The following is a 17907-nucleotide window of genomic DNA, read 5'->3' as shown; positions in this document are numbered from 1 at the left end:
AGTGCACCGGGAGAGAGTGATTTGTAACATGCTGTGAATGTTATTCATTCTGCTCGCCATGCTTGGTAGCAATACGAAAGCATTACTTTCTCACCATTCCATTATGTTGACATTCGAAACAGTGAAGTGTAATAGTCAACATGGGTAGGTTCATGGCAGGCTAACAAAAATACAAAATGAAAGTCGTTTTCTTTGCTCCTTTGCCGGGTTTTGTTTTTCTTTACTTAACCTGGCACAGATGTCAGAGTAAAAACAGAGCCACCCTCCACTAGCAAGTCAACACCCATCCACTCATCTGCACTTGTCTGCTTCAAAACAAGGACCATCACTCGACCTGCTGGCCAGTGGCCACTGTGTCTTACTTCACGATGAAAATATGTCATCCATCTGCTTCTTGGCACTCGTGTTTATTCAAAAGAAAAGGGAGAATAATCAAACTTTATCCCAAACATGCTGAGATTCAGTTATTCTCCCATGACTGCTTAGACAGGCTTCCGATTCATTCAAATCTGCTGACCTGACACAGATGACTTAAATCATAGAAACAAATTCATGTTTGTTATTTTTTTCACATTCCATTTCATGCCTAATCAGTGTTTTGAGGAAAGTAGAGTAGTCTTGTTTGGGAAACAAAACAAGCAAAAGCAAACAAACAGATTTAACGTAATGTACAAAACATGTCTAAAACTACATGTGAAGGTTTCAAGTGGCTGGTCTCTTGGACCGTCCGTCCTCCAGTCCTCCAAATTGGCGTCCGATCATCAGCCCTGCTCTGCAACACTGGGGACTTGTCCATCTTTCCATTCCAACACTGTACGCACGCCTTTTAACTGAACGTTCAATGCTGTTATAAGGTCCATTCTCACCATTTCCATTTACTGGAGTAAATCCATTCAACACAGAGGAAATCTCACCATACGTCGCAATGTCTAGTACATAAAATATAATGGAATATGTATGGTAATATAATATAATGGAATAATATGCCATTATTTTATATTACCGTATTATTATACGGTAATATAATATAATTGAAAGGGACACAGGCTCTCTGCCCGCTAACAGTCAATGCCAGATGTGTTCATTGTGATGGAAAGCCACTGAATCCTTACCTGCCCTCTGCTCGCTGGACTAAAACGTCAAACGTGCTTCTCTTTGACTGCGCCCTCCACAGGTGGAGAGCCAATCTGGATCCCCTTCACCTTCAAGTTCAACCACGCTCACAGCGCCTGTAAAGGCAGCCAGTACGTGAAGCGCACCTGGTACAGGAAGTTTGTGGGAGTGGTTCTGTGCAACTCGCTCCGATACAAGATCTTCATGGGAGACGGTCTTAGGGGTAACCTACTATACCTTGATCACTTTACATACGCCTAATAGATACAGTACATGGGCACCTGGGGGCCACATGACGCCCCCACCTTCACTTAATGCTGCCCGCAGGTTAATATCGGAATACTGATATATTGATTTCAGATGTTTACAATTGAAAACATGACCTGCTTTAATTACTCCAGTCTATATTAGTGGGTTAATGTTGTATTGTCTTTTTTATCTCCAATGTATTGTATTTAAGTTCATTGGAATTAAATGAACATTTAACTTTTCAGATAATAAATAGCAGATCTACAAGCTCAAAACGCGTCACACTGCGATGCGTTTTGAGCTTGTAGATCTGCTATTTTTGTGTGACATGAAATGATGAAGTAGTAGGGCATTCATTTATGAAAAAGAAAAAAGAAACGGAGATAACAGGACAGCAATGTGCAATGTGGCCCTCTGGAGTGAGTACGGGAATAATGACCCCCCCCCCCCCCTCCCTCTCCTACAGAACCCTTCTACAGTATAGGAGACACATTTGGCCAGGGAGAAGACCACTGCCAGTTCGTAGACTCCTATCTGGATGGAAGGACAGGCCCCGTCTACCTCTCAAATAATCTGCCCACAGCACAAGGTAAATAAAATAGTACACTTCACAAGGCATTTCTATCTAGCTACTGTACATTTCTACCATAGGGTTTGTTATTCTGACAAGGGAAGCCCTCAGAAAGTAAGGCAGAATGTACTTAGTGTCGTTGCTATAGGCAACACACTATTGTATTCGGTCCAACCGGACACTAGGATTGGTCATGCTTCACTTGACATGCTTCACATGCTTCACTTGAAGGGGTTCCTCGTGACTTGTGTCAGTGCAACCACACTTTCTAGTTAAACTACGTTTCTACTGATAAATGACACACAGTGTCACACGGCAAGTGCTCCCATTTGGTAATGACCCACAGCTGTGTACTTAACTTTGGTGCTTTTCCTCCTCCAGGATTTCACCGCTCATACAGACAGGAGCCAGTGACGTTTGGAACTATTGGCAGACGCACGCCCCATCCTTTTGTGGGCTGGTACGAGTGCGGGGTGCCCATCCCCGGGAAGTGGTAACCCAGGGGGAAGAGGAGGGGTTGTTACCGAGGGCAACCAACTACGTCCTGCTGCAGAGCCTTGATGCAGTCGATGGTCCCCGCCCCCCTAGAGACGGACTGTTGCTAGCCACAACAAAGGCCACAACAACACTTAACACGCGTATGGCTTCAGAGGCAGAGAATATAGTACTTCTAAACCACACTAATAACTCAATGTATTTCATTACAATGCACTTTTTACATAAAGCTGTCTGTATATGAGGGGAAAAATTGAAGCATGTGTGCTCTGCTTGGTTTAAAGCCTGCGTTATACTTGGTTGTGCACTGCGCAACAAAAACAATTGCAGATCTTCAAGCTCGCAAGACATGTTCCTGCGACATGTTGTGAGCATGTAGATCGGCTATTTTCAGTGCATGAAAACGGCATGCAGCTAAGTATAAATCATCCTTAACTCTTGCCTTCCGGATTGGAAAGTATTTCAGAGAGTTTTCCCAGAACCAGCATTATTTATCTGATCAAAATGCACCTGCAGTCAACTGCCAGGATTGGACCAAAGCACAAACTGAAAACCAAACCCATATTAAGGGAAACCTAAAGTGTGTACAAGTGTGTTCAGTATCGATCAAGAGATTCTTTTTTTTATTTTTTTTATCTTAATGTAATGTAATGGCTTTTGACAAGTACTTTTTTGTTGTTTTATTTGTGTTCATGAACATATTTTTGTTTTTGTTTTTTGTACTCTTTGGTATTTACGAGATCCCATTAAAAGTTATGTTGTATGTATACAAAGAATAAAAAACTAACTATTTGCTCAGGAACTGCTGGAGAATTGAATAAAAGTTTGCTATGGAAACCACAGGAATCGTAAAACATGAATCATATGATATTCATCCAGCTGCATTGTTTTCTGCCTTAACCTTCCATACAGTATCTTGCCCAAACCAGGTTCATCGACCCAATGGAAATAAATACGTCATATTACAGGAACAAGAGAGAAAGTGAGAAGAAGAGATTCTGTACTTAACATGGTCATAATAATAGGCGAACATTTAGCAAAAATAGCCGATATACAAGTTCAAAATTGACATGATGTTGTACGCTTGTAGATATGATGGTTTTGCTACTTGACATAAAAGTTTAGAGGGTTTAAAGGACAACTTTAGTTTTTTACAACAAGGGTTCATATTTTAGATTGTTATTAAAGAATATAAAATTATTTCATTTACTTCTTTCTATTGTTTTAGAGATTCTTATTTCAGTGGTTGGGGGCATGCATACAAGTGGCTAAATATGTCATTTTACACAGAATAAGCCCATACCCAAGATACAGTACAACACAACCTTTCATGGTTAGATGTGACTTATGGGGGCTAGAAGTGTTATTGTAAATAGCAATAAAGAAACTGCTAGCTTATTGTGCCTAAAAAGACATATTTAGCCACTTGTACTTGTAGAACGAAGCAAATGAAAACATTTTAACACTCACTTTTTTTCTTTTCTCTAATGACAATCTAAAATATGAACCCTTGTTGTAAAAAAACTAAATTGTCCTTTAAGTTGTTAATCAAGTTGTTCTGAAATGGTGACTTTGTAGATCAGCTATTTTCGTGATGAGAAGTATAAAATAGGGCTCAACAAAGTAACTAGTACTAACTAAATGTCAAATAATTGCAGTAAAAAGTACAATATTTGCTTCAGGGTTGTAGAGGAGTAGAATTATTAAAATAAATTGAACCCAGCAAGCATGGTCAGGACCTGGACCAATCAGTGACGTCTTGATTGAGGCCAGATCACAGCCCATATGGGGATGATCTTGACGCCGTTACCAGGACGTCATATGGACTTTTTTGTTTGACAGGATTTATGTTGGTTGAAATCAGGTGATATTCTAGGCCAGATAAATATCATAACTAGTTAGATACGTCCCAGAATATAACCTTATATGCTCATATTTCAACTAACATTACAAACAATAACAATAATCCTGTCAAACAAAAAAGTCCATATGACGTCCTGGTAATGACGTCAAGATCATCCCCATATGGGCTGTGATCTGGCCCCCATCGAGACGTCACTGCTCCAGGTCCTGACCATGCTTGCTGGGAAATAATCTAGTAAAGTAAAAGTACCTCAAAACTTAAGCATGTTACGCACTTGAGTAAATGTACTTTCCACCACAGGCCAACTGGACGGTTATCTTGTAAGCACGGTAATCTTATAAAAGCAGAACAAATGGCATTGGATCCACCACTATTGTGTTGGGTTTCACAAGATTATCACTTCATGGCTGTCGGCTATTACCAGTGAATTTCAGTATGAGTTTTAATCCAGTGTTTTTGTCATGGGAATTATTAAGTGTGCCTGCCATGCAATGGCAAAACACTTATTGTAATCCGCCATTACTTAAGTAAGTAATTAATGTTCTTGCAAATTTCTGCATGTAATAACTGACGCACAATTTACGCCACCCCCGCAATATATACATAAAAACTTGCTTTTCTTTCCGATCCGCGATACCATGGCGACGTAATTCGCAAAAAAACGACGCCCAAAAAGCCTATTGACTTTGAATGGGGGACTCATAGCTCATGGCTCTATAGCACAGAGGAAAAAACTATGCCCAGAGAAACAAAGGTTGGTGGTTCAAGACCAGTGAAAAGCATTTTCTGTCTTTCACTGTCTGTTTTGTATTGTCTTGTATGTCATGACTTTTGAATAAAAATTTAGTAAAAAATAAAAACAACTTGACCAAGTTGAAAAAATCCACAAAATGATCCTCCTCTTAGGAAATGGAAAGCCTCTGCGCTATCATTTCTACAGAGGAGAAACATTTGGTGGATTTTTTCAACTTGGTCAAGTTTTTTTTATATTTTTTTATTTTTTTAATAAATCTTTATTCAAAAGTCATGACATACAAGACAATACAAAACAGACAGTGAAAGACAGAAAATGCTTTTCACTGATCTTGAACCACCAACCTTTGTTCTCTATAGGCAAAGTACTTTCCTCTGTGCTATAGAGCCATAGTGAGTCTACAAGGGAAAACATTAATGTCATTTGACACCTTTATGAACATTTTATGTCTTTCACTGTCCACCTAAATGGAAAAAAGCTTTTAAATTATGAAAAGAAAGCTTAGGCTTCTGAATCCTATGAGATTAATAACTTTGTTGTCCCCTGTAGACTTACTATGGTTCTATAGTGCAGCAGAAATAACTTTGCCCAGAGAAACAAAGGTTGGTGGTTCAAGACCAGTGAAAGCATTTTCTGTCTTTCACTGTCTGTTTTGTATTGTCTTGTATGTCATGATTTCTGAATAAACCTAACCCTAAAAAAAATAAAAAATAAAAACAACTTGACCAAGTTGAAAAAATCCGCAAAATTTTCCTCCTCTTAGGAAATGGCACAGCGCAGAGGCTTTCCACCTATGCTTTCCACAGCTTTCCTCCTTTGTGGAAAACATAGGTGGAAAGCCTCTGCGCTGTCCCATTTTTACAGAGGAGGAACATTTTGTGGATTTTTTCAACTTGGTCAAGTTTTTTATTTATTTATATTTTTATATTTATTTTTTTAATAAATCTTTATTCAAAAGTCATGACATACAAGACAATACAAAACAGACAGTGAAAGGCAGAAAATGCTTTTCACTGGTCTTGAACCACCATTCTTTGTTTCTCTTGGCAAAGTACTTTCCTCTGTGCTATAGAGCCATAGTAAGTTTATTCAAAGGTCATGACATACAAGACAATACAAAACAGACAGTGAAAGACAGAAAATGCTTTTCACTGGTCTTGAACCACCAACCTTTGGTTTTCTAGGCAAAGTTCTTTCCTCTGTGCTATAGAGCCATAGTAAGTCTACAGGGGCAAAAATGTATCTCGTTTGACACCTTTATGAACATTTTGTCTTTCACTGTCCACCTAAATGAAAAAAAAAAAAAAAAAAAAAACGTTTAAATTATGAAAAGAAAGCTTAGGCTTTTGAATCCTATGAGATTCTGAATTCCCCCCTTGGGATAATAAAGGTATCTATCTATCTATCTAGATTAATAAGTGTGTTGTCCCCTGCAGCCTTATTAAATGTCTCTATAGCGCAGAGGAAAGAACTTTGCCCATAGAACCAAAGGTCGGTGGTTCAAGACCAGTACAACCTGCCTTTTGTGCAAATTTGACATTCTTGGCCGGAGGATGGAGCGCAATGAGATCACTCAATGGTTAGGGTCCTTATTTTGGGGAGCGAATTTCCTGGTGATCTGCCCATTGTACTTTGTCATATCTTGTGTGCAAATGCACAAAGTGTGGCCTAAGGGTGGCACAATAGGAAAGGGGGAGCGTTTAGCTGTTTCTATGTGTCATCTTTTCGACACCAAAACCTAACCCTTACCCTAACCCCAACCTCCGTGGGGTGAGTCGCTAACCCTCCTGACGCTCCGTCGTCGAAATGATGGTCGTACGAAAGAGAGAGATTTTACCAAGGAAAGGCCATGGGGGTCACCAAAATAACTATAGGTTCATCTTCTATAGAGCATGAAGATGCAAAACAAATTCCATGACAATCCAGACAGTAACGTTTGAGATATGTTGTTTGTACTGACTGTCTGACGAACCATAGCCAACCATAGCAGCCATAGTTTATTTTGTTAACCAGGTAAACAAAAAACACACAACATGGAGAGTCCTTCATCTTTTAACCACTGGTACTCTACTTAATTGACCCCAAGGGGTCTATATAGTGTAGGTCACCACCTGTTTTCCCTCTGCACTAAATGTCTTCACCAAAAATAGCCACAAGCATTTATCAATTTACAGTCTCTGCTCAGGAGTCAGGATACTGTCCACTAAGCCAAATCCAGATCAAAACATGTAAGAGCCAGGGTATCCATTTCATGTACTATAAAACCCCTGCAGAGCCAAGAATCACTTATCACTGTTAATCCCTGTCATTCCTCCCAGGCTGAAATCAGATTTCTGTTAGAAGAACTAAAAGAGAAGTGATTATATTATGCCATCTATCCATCACTGGGACATTTACTGAGAGTCTCTTGTCTGGTCCAGTGGTGTCATAGGCAATTAGAAACAGCCACTCACAATATCAGTAGCAGGAAAAGTGCTGACATACTTGTATAATACTCCTCAGTTCATCATCTAGAATACGAAAAGAAAAGAAAAAGATACTGAAGAATTGTTGGAGCACTTGTTTATACGAAAAATATTAGAGGGCAAGCAATCTGCAGAAATTGGTGGTGTAGGGAGAACTTCAAAAGGTACAGTAATAACTCTAAATAGTTACTTGCTATCTCTGCACATAATTTATATTGATCTAGTGTGCTCAGGCTGTAACTTGTTGAATTTGGCTTGGGGCAGCACCATTTAGAAGGCATTACAGAGAGATTTCTAGAAAGACATGTCAGGTTTTCCACTGGGCAGTGGACGTGGTGAAGAGATAATGGCTGTTTTGGATTGATAGCATAAGGCGATTTGTCAACACGTTGGTGTATGAGCTGTCAGATTTTAAAAAGATTCCCAGGTATGCTGCGGATGAAAGCTCCTGCTACCATGTGTTTGTAGTGAGCGATGCGTTCCTCTCAACCCCCAAAATATTTTCATTGGCAACAGATTGTACTCCAGTTTGACATGAGGACAGAAAGGGGATATTTAGTTGTTTAGCAGCACTGGGAACCCTGTCCTTAAGCTCAAAGACCAGAGATGCACATTCAAAGAGTATTATCATAGAACTCTGTAATGGTATTTCAGTACGAGAGCGGTGAAACTCTGCATAAACACGTGTAGGAGACAGCCACATCTGCTGCGTATGTTAGAAAGGATAGTCACTGCTTTACTCCTTCTCCTTATTATCTTTACCAGGCCAAAGGCTGAGGGCCAGAGATTATGTTTATGCACCTGTGTGTCTGTGTGTGTTTGACTGTTTGTTTGTCCGGAGCTGATCTCGCAAACTACTTGACTAATATGCCCCACATTTGTTGTGCAGGCTGCTAGCAGGCCAAGGAAGTTAATCCCTAAACATTTTCCAAATCATCTTCATGGTTGCACTTTACATTTTGGCTTATCTCTTGAACCAACCATAATAGACCCTTTTCCATGGATTCCATGGTCCCTTCAAAACACAATTTTGTCCAAAAGTACCTGGAATCATGTGATGAACATGTCACGGTGAGAGGCAGGATTGTAGGACCCAGTAGCAGAACACACAGGCAGGAGCAGAGCAGGTCAAATATATAATGATTTATTCTTCAAACTACATGGAACATAACAACAGGACTGGAACATAACAACACCCATAACAACATCTAAGACCTAGCAAGGGACACAAGGGACTGGAGGGTTTAAGTAGACACAGGGTAACTACACACAGGTGAAACAATCAACACACGATTGGCTGGAACAGAAACAAGACACAGGTGAACTACAATTGCAATTACTAACTGGTGAGACAAGACAGGAAACGGTAACAACTACAGCAGACAGGAAACACTAATAACAATACTACACAATACAGTACACGGTTCCTGACAGTACCCCCCCTTTAAGGGATGGATTCCAGACATCCCAAAAACATTGTCAGAACACTTAGCAGGGAGAACATTCTTTGAAGACATATTTGTTAACAAAAATTAGCAAGAACCAATAAAATAAAATAAAAAACTTTACAGAACACTTAGCTAGGGTGGGTGGAGGGGGGTTGGAAAGGAGGGGCTCAGCACCAAAAACTGGACTGGCAAATACAAGTCAGGACAAACACATTTGACTGGTTTTGGGCAGGGCAAGACATAAAGCTAAACACAGCTAACACAATACACAAACAAACAGACTAACTGACAGACAGACACACAGACAGACATGCAGGCAAACACAAGGACAAGCAGACAGGGACAAGGTGAGACAAACTGAGAGACAAACAAACTAACTGACAGACAGACAGACAGGCAGACAAGCAGGCAGTCTGACATAACAGGTGGTTAAACAGGGGCCGAGGGGACTGAGGAGAAGACAAACGCACAAGCAAACTGGCAGACAGACATGCATACATACAAACTGGGAGACAGGCGGACAAGCAGACAGGTAGAGTGGGCAAAAGACTGGTTAGTGGAGAGGATGCTCCAAAACTGAACAGGGGGGGCCGGGGAAAGGTACCAGTCTGGGGAAACTGAGGGTCACAATGTTCGGAATGGTCAGAAGCGGTGTCACCTGGGAAAGTTGACAAGGGTTCTGGAGACTGTTCAGGCAGGTTGGGAATGGCTGAAGAGGGTTCAGGTGGAGCAGTAAGCTCTGTGGAGGCGATGAGCTGCACCATGGCCTCAGTAGAGGCGGGCTGCGGCGGCAGCGGCGTGGCCTCGCAGGCGAGCTGCAGCGGTTCGGAGGCAAGCTGCAGCGGCGGGGCCTCAGACAAGAGCTGCAGCGGCAGGGCCTCGGAGGCGAGCGGCAGCGGCGTGAAGGCGAGCTGCAGCGGTGTGGCCTCGGAGGCGAGCTGCAGCGGCGTGGAGGCGAGCTGCAGCGGCGTGGAGGCGAGCTGCAGCGGCTTGGCCTCGGAGGCGAGCTGCAGCGGCAGTGCCTGAGACGAGAGCTGCAGCGGCGGGGCCTCAGACGAGAGCTGCAGCGGCGGTGCCTGAGACGAGAGCTGCAGCGGCGGGGCCTCAGACGAGAGCTGCAGCGGCGGGGCCTCAGACGAGAGCTGCAGCGGCGGGGCCTCAGACGAGAGCTGCAGCGGCGGGGCCTGAGACGAGAGCTGCAGCGGCGGGGCCTCAGACGAGAGCTGCAGCGGCGGGGCCTCAGACGAGAGCTGCAGCGGCGGAGCCTCAGACGAGAGCTGCAGCGGCGGGGCCTCAGACGAGAGCTGCAGCGGTGGGGCCTCGGAGGTGCTGGGCGGCAGTGAGGGCTCCTGGACACGCTGGTGACGATTGGAGCGTCCGCGTCTTCTCCGGGTGACCTCAAGAGCGACAGGATGAGGGAGCACAGGGTCCGGACAGGTGGGATCCAGGCTCACCAACCCAAGCCGAACCACTGGAGAAGGCTGCTCACAAGCCACAACAGGCTGGAACACAGGCTGAGAAGCAGGCTCAGCAGGCAAAGGGTGGTTGCTGGACAGCAAGGACTTTAACATGGTGGTCAGTTGCCTTGCCGTTTCCTCCACCAGACTGACTAGGTTTGGTCTCCTCTTCATGAAATTAAAGAGTTCTTTGAGGGCAGACCTAAGAGCTGTCTCCTGCTGTAAAACACATGTGGTGTTCTTAACTGCAACTACATAACTCTGAATTGCCAGCAGGTCGTCGTCAATCTCCTGGAGTTCTGCTGGGTCCATGTTTGGCTAGGTCTTACTGTCACGGTGAGAGGCAGGATTGTAGGACCCAGTAGCAGAACACACAGGCAGGAGCAGAGCAGGTCAAATATATAATGATTTATTCTTCAAACTACATGGAACATAACAACAGGACTGGAACATAACAACACCCATAACAACATCTAAGACCTAGCAAGGGACACAAGGGACTGGAGGGTTTAAGTAGACACAGGGTAACTACACACAGGTGAAACAATCAACACACGATTGGCTGGAACAGAAACAAGACACAGGTGAACTACAATTGCAATTACTAACTGGTGAGACAAGACAGGAAACGGTAACAACTACAGCAGACAGGAAACACTAATAACAATACTACACAATACAGTACACGGTTCCTGACAGAACATGTATCATACAGATTTTTGATATTCCATACAAATTGTTTAGAATTGGCCTCTAAAATGTGTGGGAGGGGGCAGGCCACTCCCTCACATCATGAAGGCATCATCCAATCAACCCCTAATTCCAATAATATATTGAGAGGTCTCTAAACAACACTAACTGAATAGCTTGAATGCCTTCAACCCATAGTGGGTGCCACAAATGTGAAAGAAAGGATTTTTGTTCTTCATAAAATTAGGTGATCTCAGAAGTCAGGTGACAATAAATACGAGAGGGTGATAGACTGACTTTGATGCTATTGTATCAGACAGTGAGGTGTAAGTATTATTGCAACCGAAGGTCGCAGTATACCATGAGAAATGTCGCAGCTTGTCTCCATGTCAGTCAGTCAGTCAGTCAGTACATTTTTTACAGTTTATTGGTTGGTTCCCTTGTCACTGTGACATCACTGAAGGTAAATAAGGACAGTAAAGCGTTTTAAATGTGATGTAAAGTGTCATGAATAAAACACTCATCTAAAGTGCTGTTCCGTTCCCTTTGGAGCTGTACCCCCTAGCTGAGTCCCCAGAAGTTCCTTTGCTCACCACTGGGGGGTGTACCCTCAAGCCCTTACCATGTTGACGTCACTTAAGTCCGTGAGTCAACAGTCAACAGGGCTTAGGGAGGACATTGGAATTGGGCCTTACAAATTTTTGTGACCAGCCTTCATGGATGAAATGAGAGGGAGGAACTGAAGTCGGTAATGAAATGTTGTGTAATAGCGTGACGGATGCATAAGCATGACAGACGGACACATGAGCGTGACGGACATGAGCTGGACGACAGGTGGGTGTGGCCACAAACATAATTTTAACGCTTTCTGTACACTTTTTTGGAAAAGACCTTCCTCCAATTATCATAATACCTGATGATCATGTGTTAGTCTTTAAACTTGTTCGTTTCAAAAATCACAAACCACCAAATTTGTGGAGATTATCATGTTGAACAAAACCCTGTACCTGAATACCATAAGGCTTGGCCCGGTTAGTGGGTTTATTTCCTTCATTCATCCAAAACCCAATGTAAACATTTAATTGGAAATATGTGGTACAGTCGTAACCCATGGCACAGGTAACTTCTGTGGCCGCAATCAGACATACGCGTGAGACATCTTCTCCGTATCGTTTGAGAATGAGGGGAGGAAGGGAAAGTCCAATGCATTTTCTATCTAAGTCACGTGGTTTCATGTCGTTGCCGTGTCTCTTGCTCAACAGAAGGCTGTCTTTTGACAATGAATTGAACATCCCTCCTCCCCTCATTCTCAGACGATACGGCACGATAGCTCTCTGTAGAGCGCCTGTGACATCCTACAAACAGATGTCATCCCTGCAGCAATCTATGGCAGCATGGCTGACATTGACTACATCCAGTGATGAAGGAAACAGATCACTACACACACCAGTGACACAGATAGGGGATTTGAGTAGCCACAGGATGGCAGGCACTGCTGTTGATGTATTTTTTCCCATCTGTCTGACTAAAACATATTTTAGTCAATCCTTCCAATTTATTAAATGCTGATTTCAGAGCTGGCTCAGGATTATGCAGCATCTGCCTTGCTTGGAACGTGTGGCCAGGCAATGACTGAGCTCAGAGTCCAAGGTAGCCACCAAAAACAACATCTCACACTCACACACACACACAAACACGGCCTCCCAAGTTAATGGGGCCCCTGATATAAATAATCAACTTGTTATTTACAGCCAAGCACTGTGACATCCACCCATCGATGGAATCAGCAGCACTAAATCTTCACGTGTCGGCTATTTTCCAGCGTGTGTCAGTTCCTCTGAAGTAGTTTTTATGCAAGGAAGTGAAAGTCAAGGTCTGCGGATCATGCTGATCCTGATACATATAAAAAAGGGTAAAAGGGAGTCCTGGGTTGATTGAGTCCAGGCTCAGCTGACTTTCCACACGTGGCCCTCACATCACAAACCTTTCATGCTAGCTACCCGATGCTAACTTAGAGTAATATATGGCCGCATTGTGTATTCTTTTAGAATTACCAGATTTCCATATATTTCAGTGGTTTTCAACCAGTGGGGACCACCAGCAGTCCTGGAAGGGATTCCAGGTGGTCCCCTGCTAAATGATCGAGAGTTTGTAACCAAATGGACCCTTGATAGATCTGTAACTCTTGAGAGTGTAAAATGAAACCAAATAGAGCCATACGGGTCAATTTGGTTTAATTTGAACGCTCTCAAGAGTTAAATTATTGTTAAGCGTCTGCATTTGCCTGGTTAATAAACCAGACTCTATCACACACTTAACCAGGCTACGTCTGCATTACAAGAAATCTACACAATTAGAAGAATTGTTATTTTGATCAACGTTTGCCTGTTATCTCTCCTAACACATCAATACAGCATGGAATTGTCAAAATCTTGTCCAATGATGACAATGTTTTGGGTCATGACAATGTTTTGGGTCTGAAGGCTAAATCTCATCAGGTGGGCCGTGGCTCAAATGCTGAATAAATAATGCACCTGACCTTGATATGAAAAAGGTTGAAAATCACTGATGATGCTTGAATACAGGAAAGAAAGATCTGTGCTTATAAAGGCTTATGAAAAAAATAAAAAAGATGTCACGTGACAATAATTTGCAGAGGCCATGAAAGAATGCAGGTCCTTTAACATTTTTCCACATGCTGTTCTTTTTTTCCCCCCTTTTTTTTGATGGAAGTGGGTCACACTCTGTTTGGGTTGGAAAAAGTTAGACTTCATTCTAGAGAGATTAAATCATTGGTAGAAAAGTCATAGGGAGGGGGGGGGGGGGGGGTTGGGGTGCTGAGAATAAGCAGTTTCACAAGACATCAATCATTTCCTATGGCAACGTTTCAGCCCTACCAGATGTGGCTAATATTTTCTAATCAAGTATAAACTGTTTATAATATAGAAAGGGAAATTTCGTGGATGTATGTAGAAATGTGGGTGAGCTACTGTAGATTATGGAGATTTGGAAAAAGATAAACAGGGATTATTGTAGTGTATATACAATTTTAGGTTTGTCTGTTGTACACATGTCTCAATTCTGGTGCAAGTTAACTAGCCTACTGTAGACAGAGTGTGACATAAGTCACATAACACAAACATAAGTTATCCACACACACACACACACACACACACACACACACACACACACACACACACACACACACACACACACACACACACACACACACACACACACACACACACACACACACACACACACAGTATTCTTTCCTAATGTCTCATGGTAATCTGTTTAAATAATTACAGCCTTAACATGACCAAGAGTTCCCAATATGTGACAATTTAAATGAGTGTGGGCTATTAGTGAGTAATGAAGTCTGTACATTGTCAAAGCAGTTCACCCAACCAGGCCATGCAAGTAAAGACCTCATTCTTTTTATATGTCCATTTTTTCCATTTAATCTATAAGAGGAATCCAAAAGTCTAATTTTCCAGTGAAGCATTTGGATGGTTATTCATCCAAGCTGGACTCTGAAGCACCAGCATGCTATATTTAGCCCTCTGTGGCCTTTTGGAAGAAGTTCAAATGTCTTACCATTTTGGGGGTTTATAGTTTTTTTGGGGACTGCCCATAAGTCCGAAGGTTCATTAGTCTGAAGGTTCATTAGTCCGTATTTAGTTAGGGTTACTGAGGTTAGGGTTAGGGTTAGAGTTAGGCATAGCATTCTTAACAAATTCTGACTTATGAACCTTCGGACTAATGAACCTTCGGACCAATGCCATGGCACCGGATTCTTTGCTCATTCTCCATCAGACTCCGCAGACAGCGTTGTTTGCCTGCCTTCCAACACACGTAAGAGTTGGACATTTTGGGGGGAATTAAAAAGGATGACATCTTAAAAACAAAAAAATGTTCACAGTGTGTAATATCTCTGATATACGAGATATTCTTTGCAAATCAACAATTGACAGTATAAAAAAATTATAATACACACTGTGAACATTTCTTTTTTGTTTTTAAGATGTCATCCTTTTTAATTCCCCCCAAAATGTCCAACTCTTACGTGTTGTTGGAAGGCAAACAACGCTGTCTGGAGTCTAGAAGGAGAATGAGCAAAGAATCCAGGGGGACATCCTGTCTCCCTGGGCAACCGCGCTCAGAACTGCAGAGCTGCCTGGACCACAGGCACATAAATGGGGGCCACAAACAACACAGAGAGAAAATGGCTTCCCCTTTCCAAACAAGGATTTTTATGAAAGAGATAGAATGGAAATAGAACAGGGGTCTTCAACAGGGGGTCCTCAGAGTTACTACAGGGGGTCCTCCAAATCTTTGAGTGATATAAACTTTTTTTTCTCCTTTTTTTATATTAACCACTTGAACCCTATAGCGTCCATATTCTGAGAACTTTAGCCAAAAATAGCAGATCTGCAAGCTCACAAAGCTTGTAGATCGGCTATTTTTGGAAAGGAGGTTTGGTGTAGAGGGGAAAAAGAGCACACTAAGTACAGAGGTAAAGGCCACGTTTATTAATTATCAACAGTTCAAGTGGTTAAACATCTGAAAACACAAATTGACATGAATCTAAAATACACTGATGATTGTGCTGTCAAACAATGAAACTATATGGAATCTATGAACAGGTTGTGGGGGTCCCTGCTTCATCTCTCTCTCAACTAAGGGGTCCTTGGCCTGAAAACGTTGAAGACCCCTGAAATAGACGATCTGAGAACTCAGCTATTCTGTGCCACAATATTTACCCAGCTATATGATGACATACTGTACTGTAAAGAAGAGGTAAGCTACAGTGACATCCACTTTTAGTTGTTTTGGTCTCAAGTTAACTTTTCTTTTTATTGGGGCTTGGATGAGAGCCGAGTTGCTTACTGTTCACCCCTCTGAGATCATGCTGAAAGCTCTGAGCTGCAGTATGAACCCGTTTTGAGACCCTGCTAAGTCTTGCAATTATATCATCGCTTTGGCAAATGAGCAGGTCACGCTGCAATGCTCACGCATAAACCCAATTCAACAGTAAGCTACCATGTAAGTGGGGAAATTAAGGGTAGAAGTGCAATGGGGGAAGAATTGGCATGGAAAGGTGGTGTTCACTTTCTGGTCAAGTCACAGGGTCAAAGATCCATGTATATCACAGTAAATAATCACTTACAGGCACACTGTTGATCCAATCTGCACCAAACCTGCGACAAAAACTGTTTAGGGCAGTGGTTCTCAACCTTTTAAGGCAGCGACTCCCCAAAATAATCATATTTTAACTGGGGACCCCCCCACCCTGACGAGCACTAAGAGTTGAGGAATTACATTCGCGGATAGAAACACGGTTCTATTGTTCTGCCTCTAATATTTGACAATTTGGCCAATGTTTAATTTGTCATTTTAGAGGTATTAAAAAGTCCTTAAATTGTCACTTTAGAAATGTGCAGATACCCTCTATACACTTAAACTTTATGTTGGTTTGTTTACTGTTGAGTGAGAAAACAATGTTGCACATTAAGTTAATCATCTGGGGACACCCCAAAATAATTTGGGGAGCCCCCTGGGGGGTCCTGACCCACAGGTTGAGAACCACTGTTCAGGGGTCTAATAGTCACACCAGGGGCCACAGGCACAACATTGATCCAAGTTGGAGGAACAGGTACATTTGCATATAAACAGCATCACCATAGTCAAGCAGAGATAGGAAAAATCCTAATGTGGTTAATGTTAGGCTTGCAGTCACCTGCTGTATTTAGGTGAGAATTATATGTTCTGACATTTACTGATCTTTCCATAAAACCAAATCTTTTTCTTTTATTTAGCTACGTCTAGTCTCCACATACTGTAACCGTTTAGCATACCTTGTGTCCAGAAGCTGTTAACGGATCAGAGTTACTCCGTAGTGTTAACATGCATTATTATGTTTATGTAATGTAGTAAAGCAACATGGGAGGGTGTAAAAACAACGGTAAATCCAGAGAAGTGGACAGCTGGACTTGGCTCACCACACAAAGAGCAACCCCTGAGGGCCATGTCTGTTATACTGTAGCTCTCAGTGTGAGTGCGGTGAGACAGATAGACAGAGACAGAGAGAAGGGAGGCGTGGCGAATAGAGGTAGCACTATTTTAAAAAGTGTTGACAGATATAGGATTGAAGAGGTTTAAAGTGAAAGGAACCAGGGCAGACATGTATGAATAGGGACAGAACGAGCATGAGTAAAAACATTTACAAAAAGATTTAGGGTCCATATAGCCTCGGAAACCCAGGCTTTTATAAGGGTCCATTTGTCTGTCCATCCACAAACTAGCTGAATTGGCATGGACTTTATGTGCACCTTCATAAGCACTGCTGACTTTGGTGATCCCTTGGCCTTTCCTCTTTCCTTTGATCACAAGTTGTCTCTAAATATAAAGGAGCAGATTTCCATGAAACCTACTGAGCACATTCATATGAACATAACATTTCTCTCATCATCTACCCTAATGAATTTAGTGATCCAATGACTTCAACTTTAGTGCCACACTTCGGCCAGGGTCTACTGGGTGGAAGGAGCCTCACAGAGGTCAGTCCTATGCTCCCACAAGCCACAACCCTATGGTTGCTCAGTTTAGGATTAGGATTGGGGCTATGGTTAGGGCCAGAGTTGGTGTTAGGTTTAAAGTTGAGGGAACATACTGTAGGGCTACGGGGAAAGGGCTAGATGAACATACAGTGTAGGTGCGTTCCTGCCGCACAGACTCTAAGGGCTACTAGTGGGGCTTTTACACTCTCAAAGTAAAATGAATGCTCTGGATTTTGCT

At 42.4% G+C, this 17907-nt stretch overlaps 1 protein-coding gene across 1 annotated transcript in view; it reads left to right on the top strand.

Annotated features, from left to right (window-relative positions):
* The window catches only part of fndc1 (fibronectin type III domain containing 1), a gene marked incomplete at both ends in the record, with an annotated part of 67565 nt that extends 65135 nt beyond the window's left edge, over window positions 1–2430 (top strand). The window contains 3 exons of the mRNA XM_080744970.1: window positions 1175–1336; window positions 1829–1951; window positions 2315–2430. Of these exons, the coding sequence (XP_080601096.1) occupies window positions 1175–1336; window positions 1829–1951; window positions 2315–2430 (401 nt within the window). The remainder of the gene's footprint in view (window positions 1–1174; window positions 1337–1828; window positions 1952–2314) is intronic.
* Between the last annotated feature and the right edge of the window lie 15477 nt (window positions 2431–17907).

This window comes from Nannobrachium achirus, assembly GCF_963921795.1.
Source record: "Nannobrachium achirus genome assembly, chromosome: 16".
Lineage (NCBI taxonomy): Eukaryota > Metazoa > Chordata > Actinopteri > Myctophiformes > Myctophidae > Nannobrachium > Nannobrachium achirus.
Note: the sequence above shows the minus strand (reverse complement) of the source record. Positions and strands in the feature narration are given on the sequence as shown.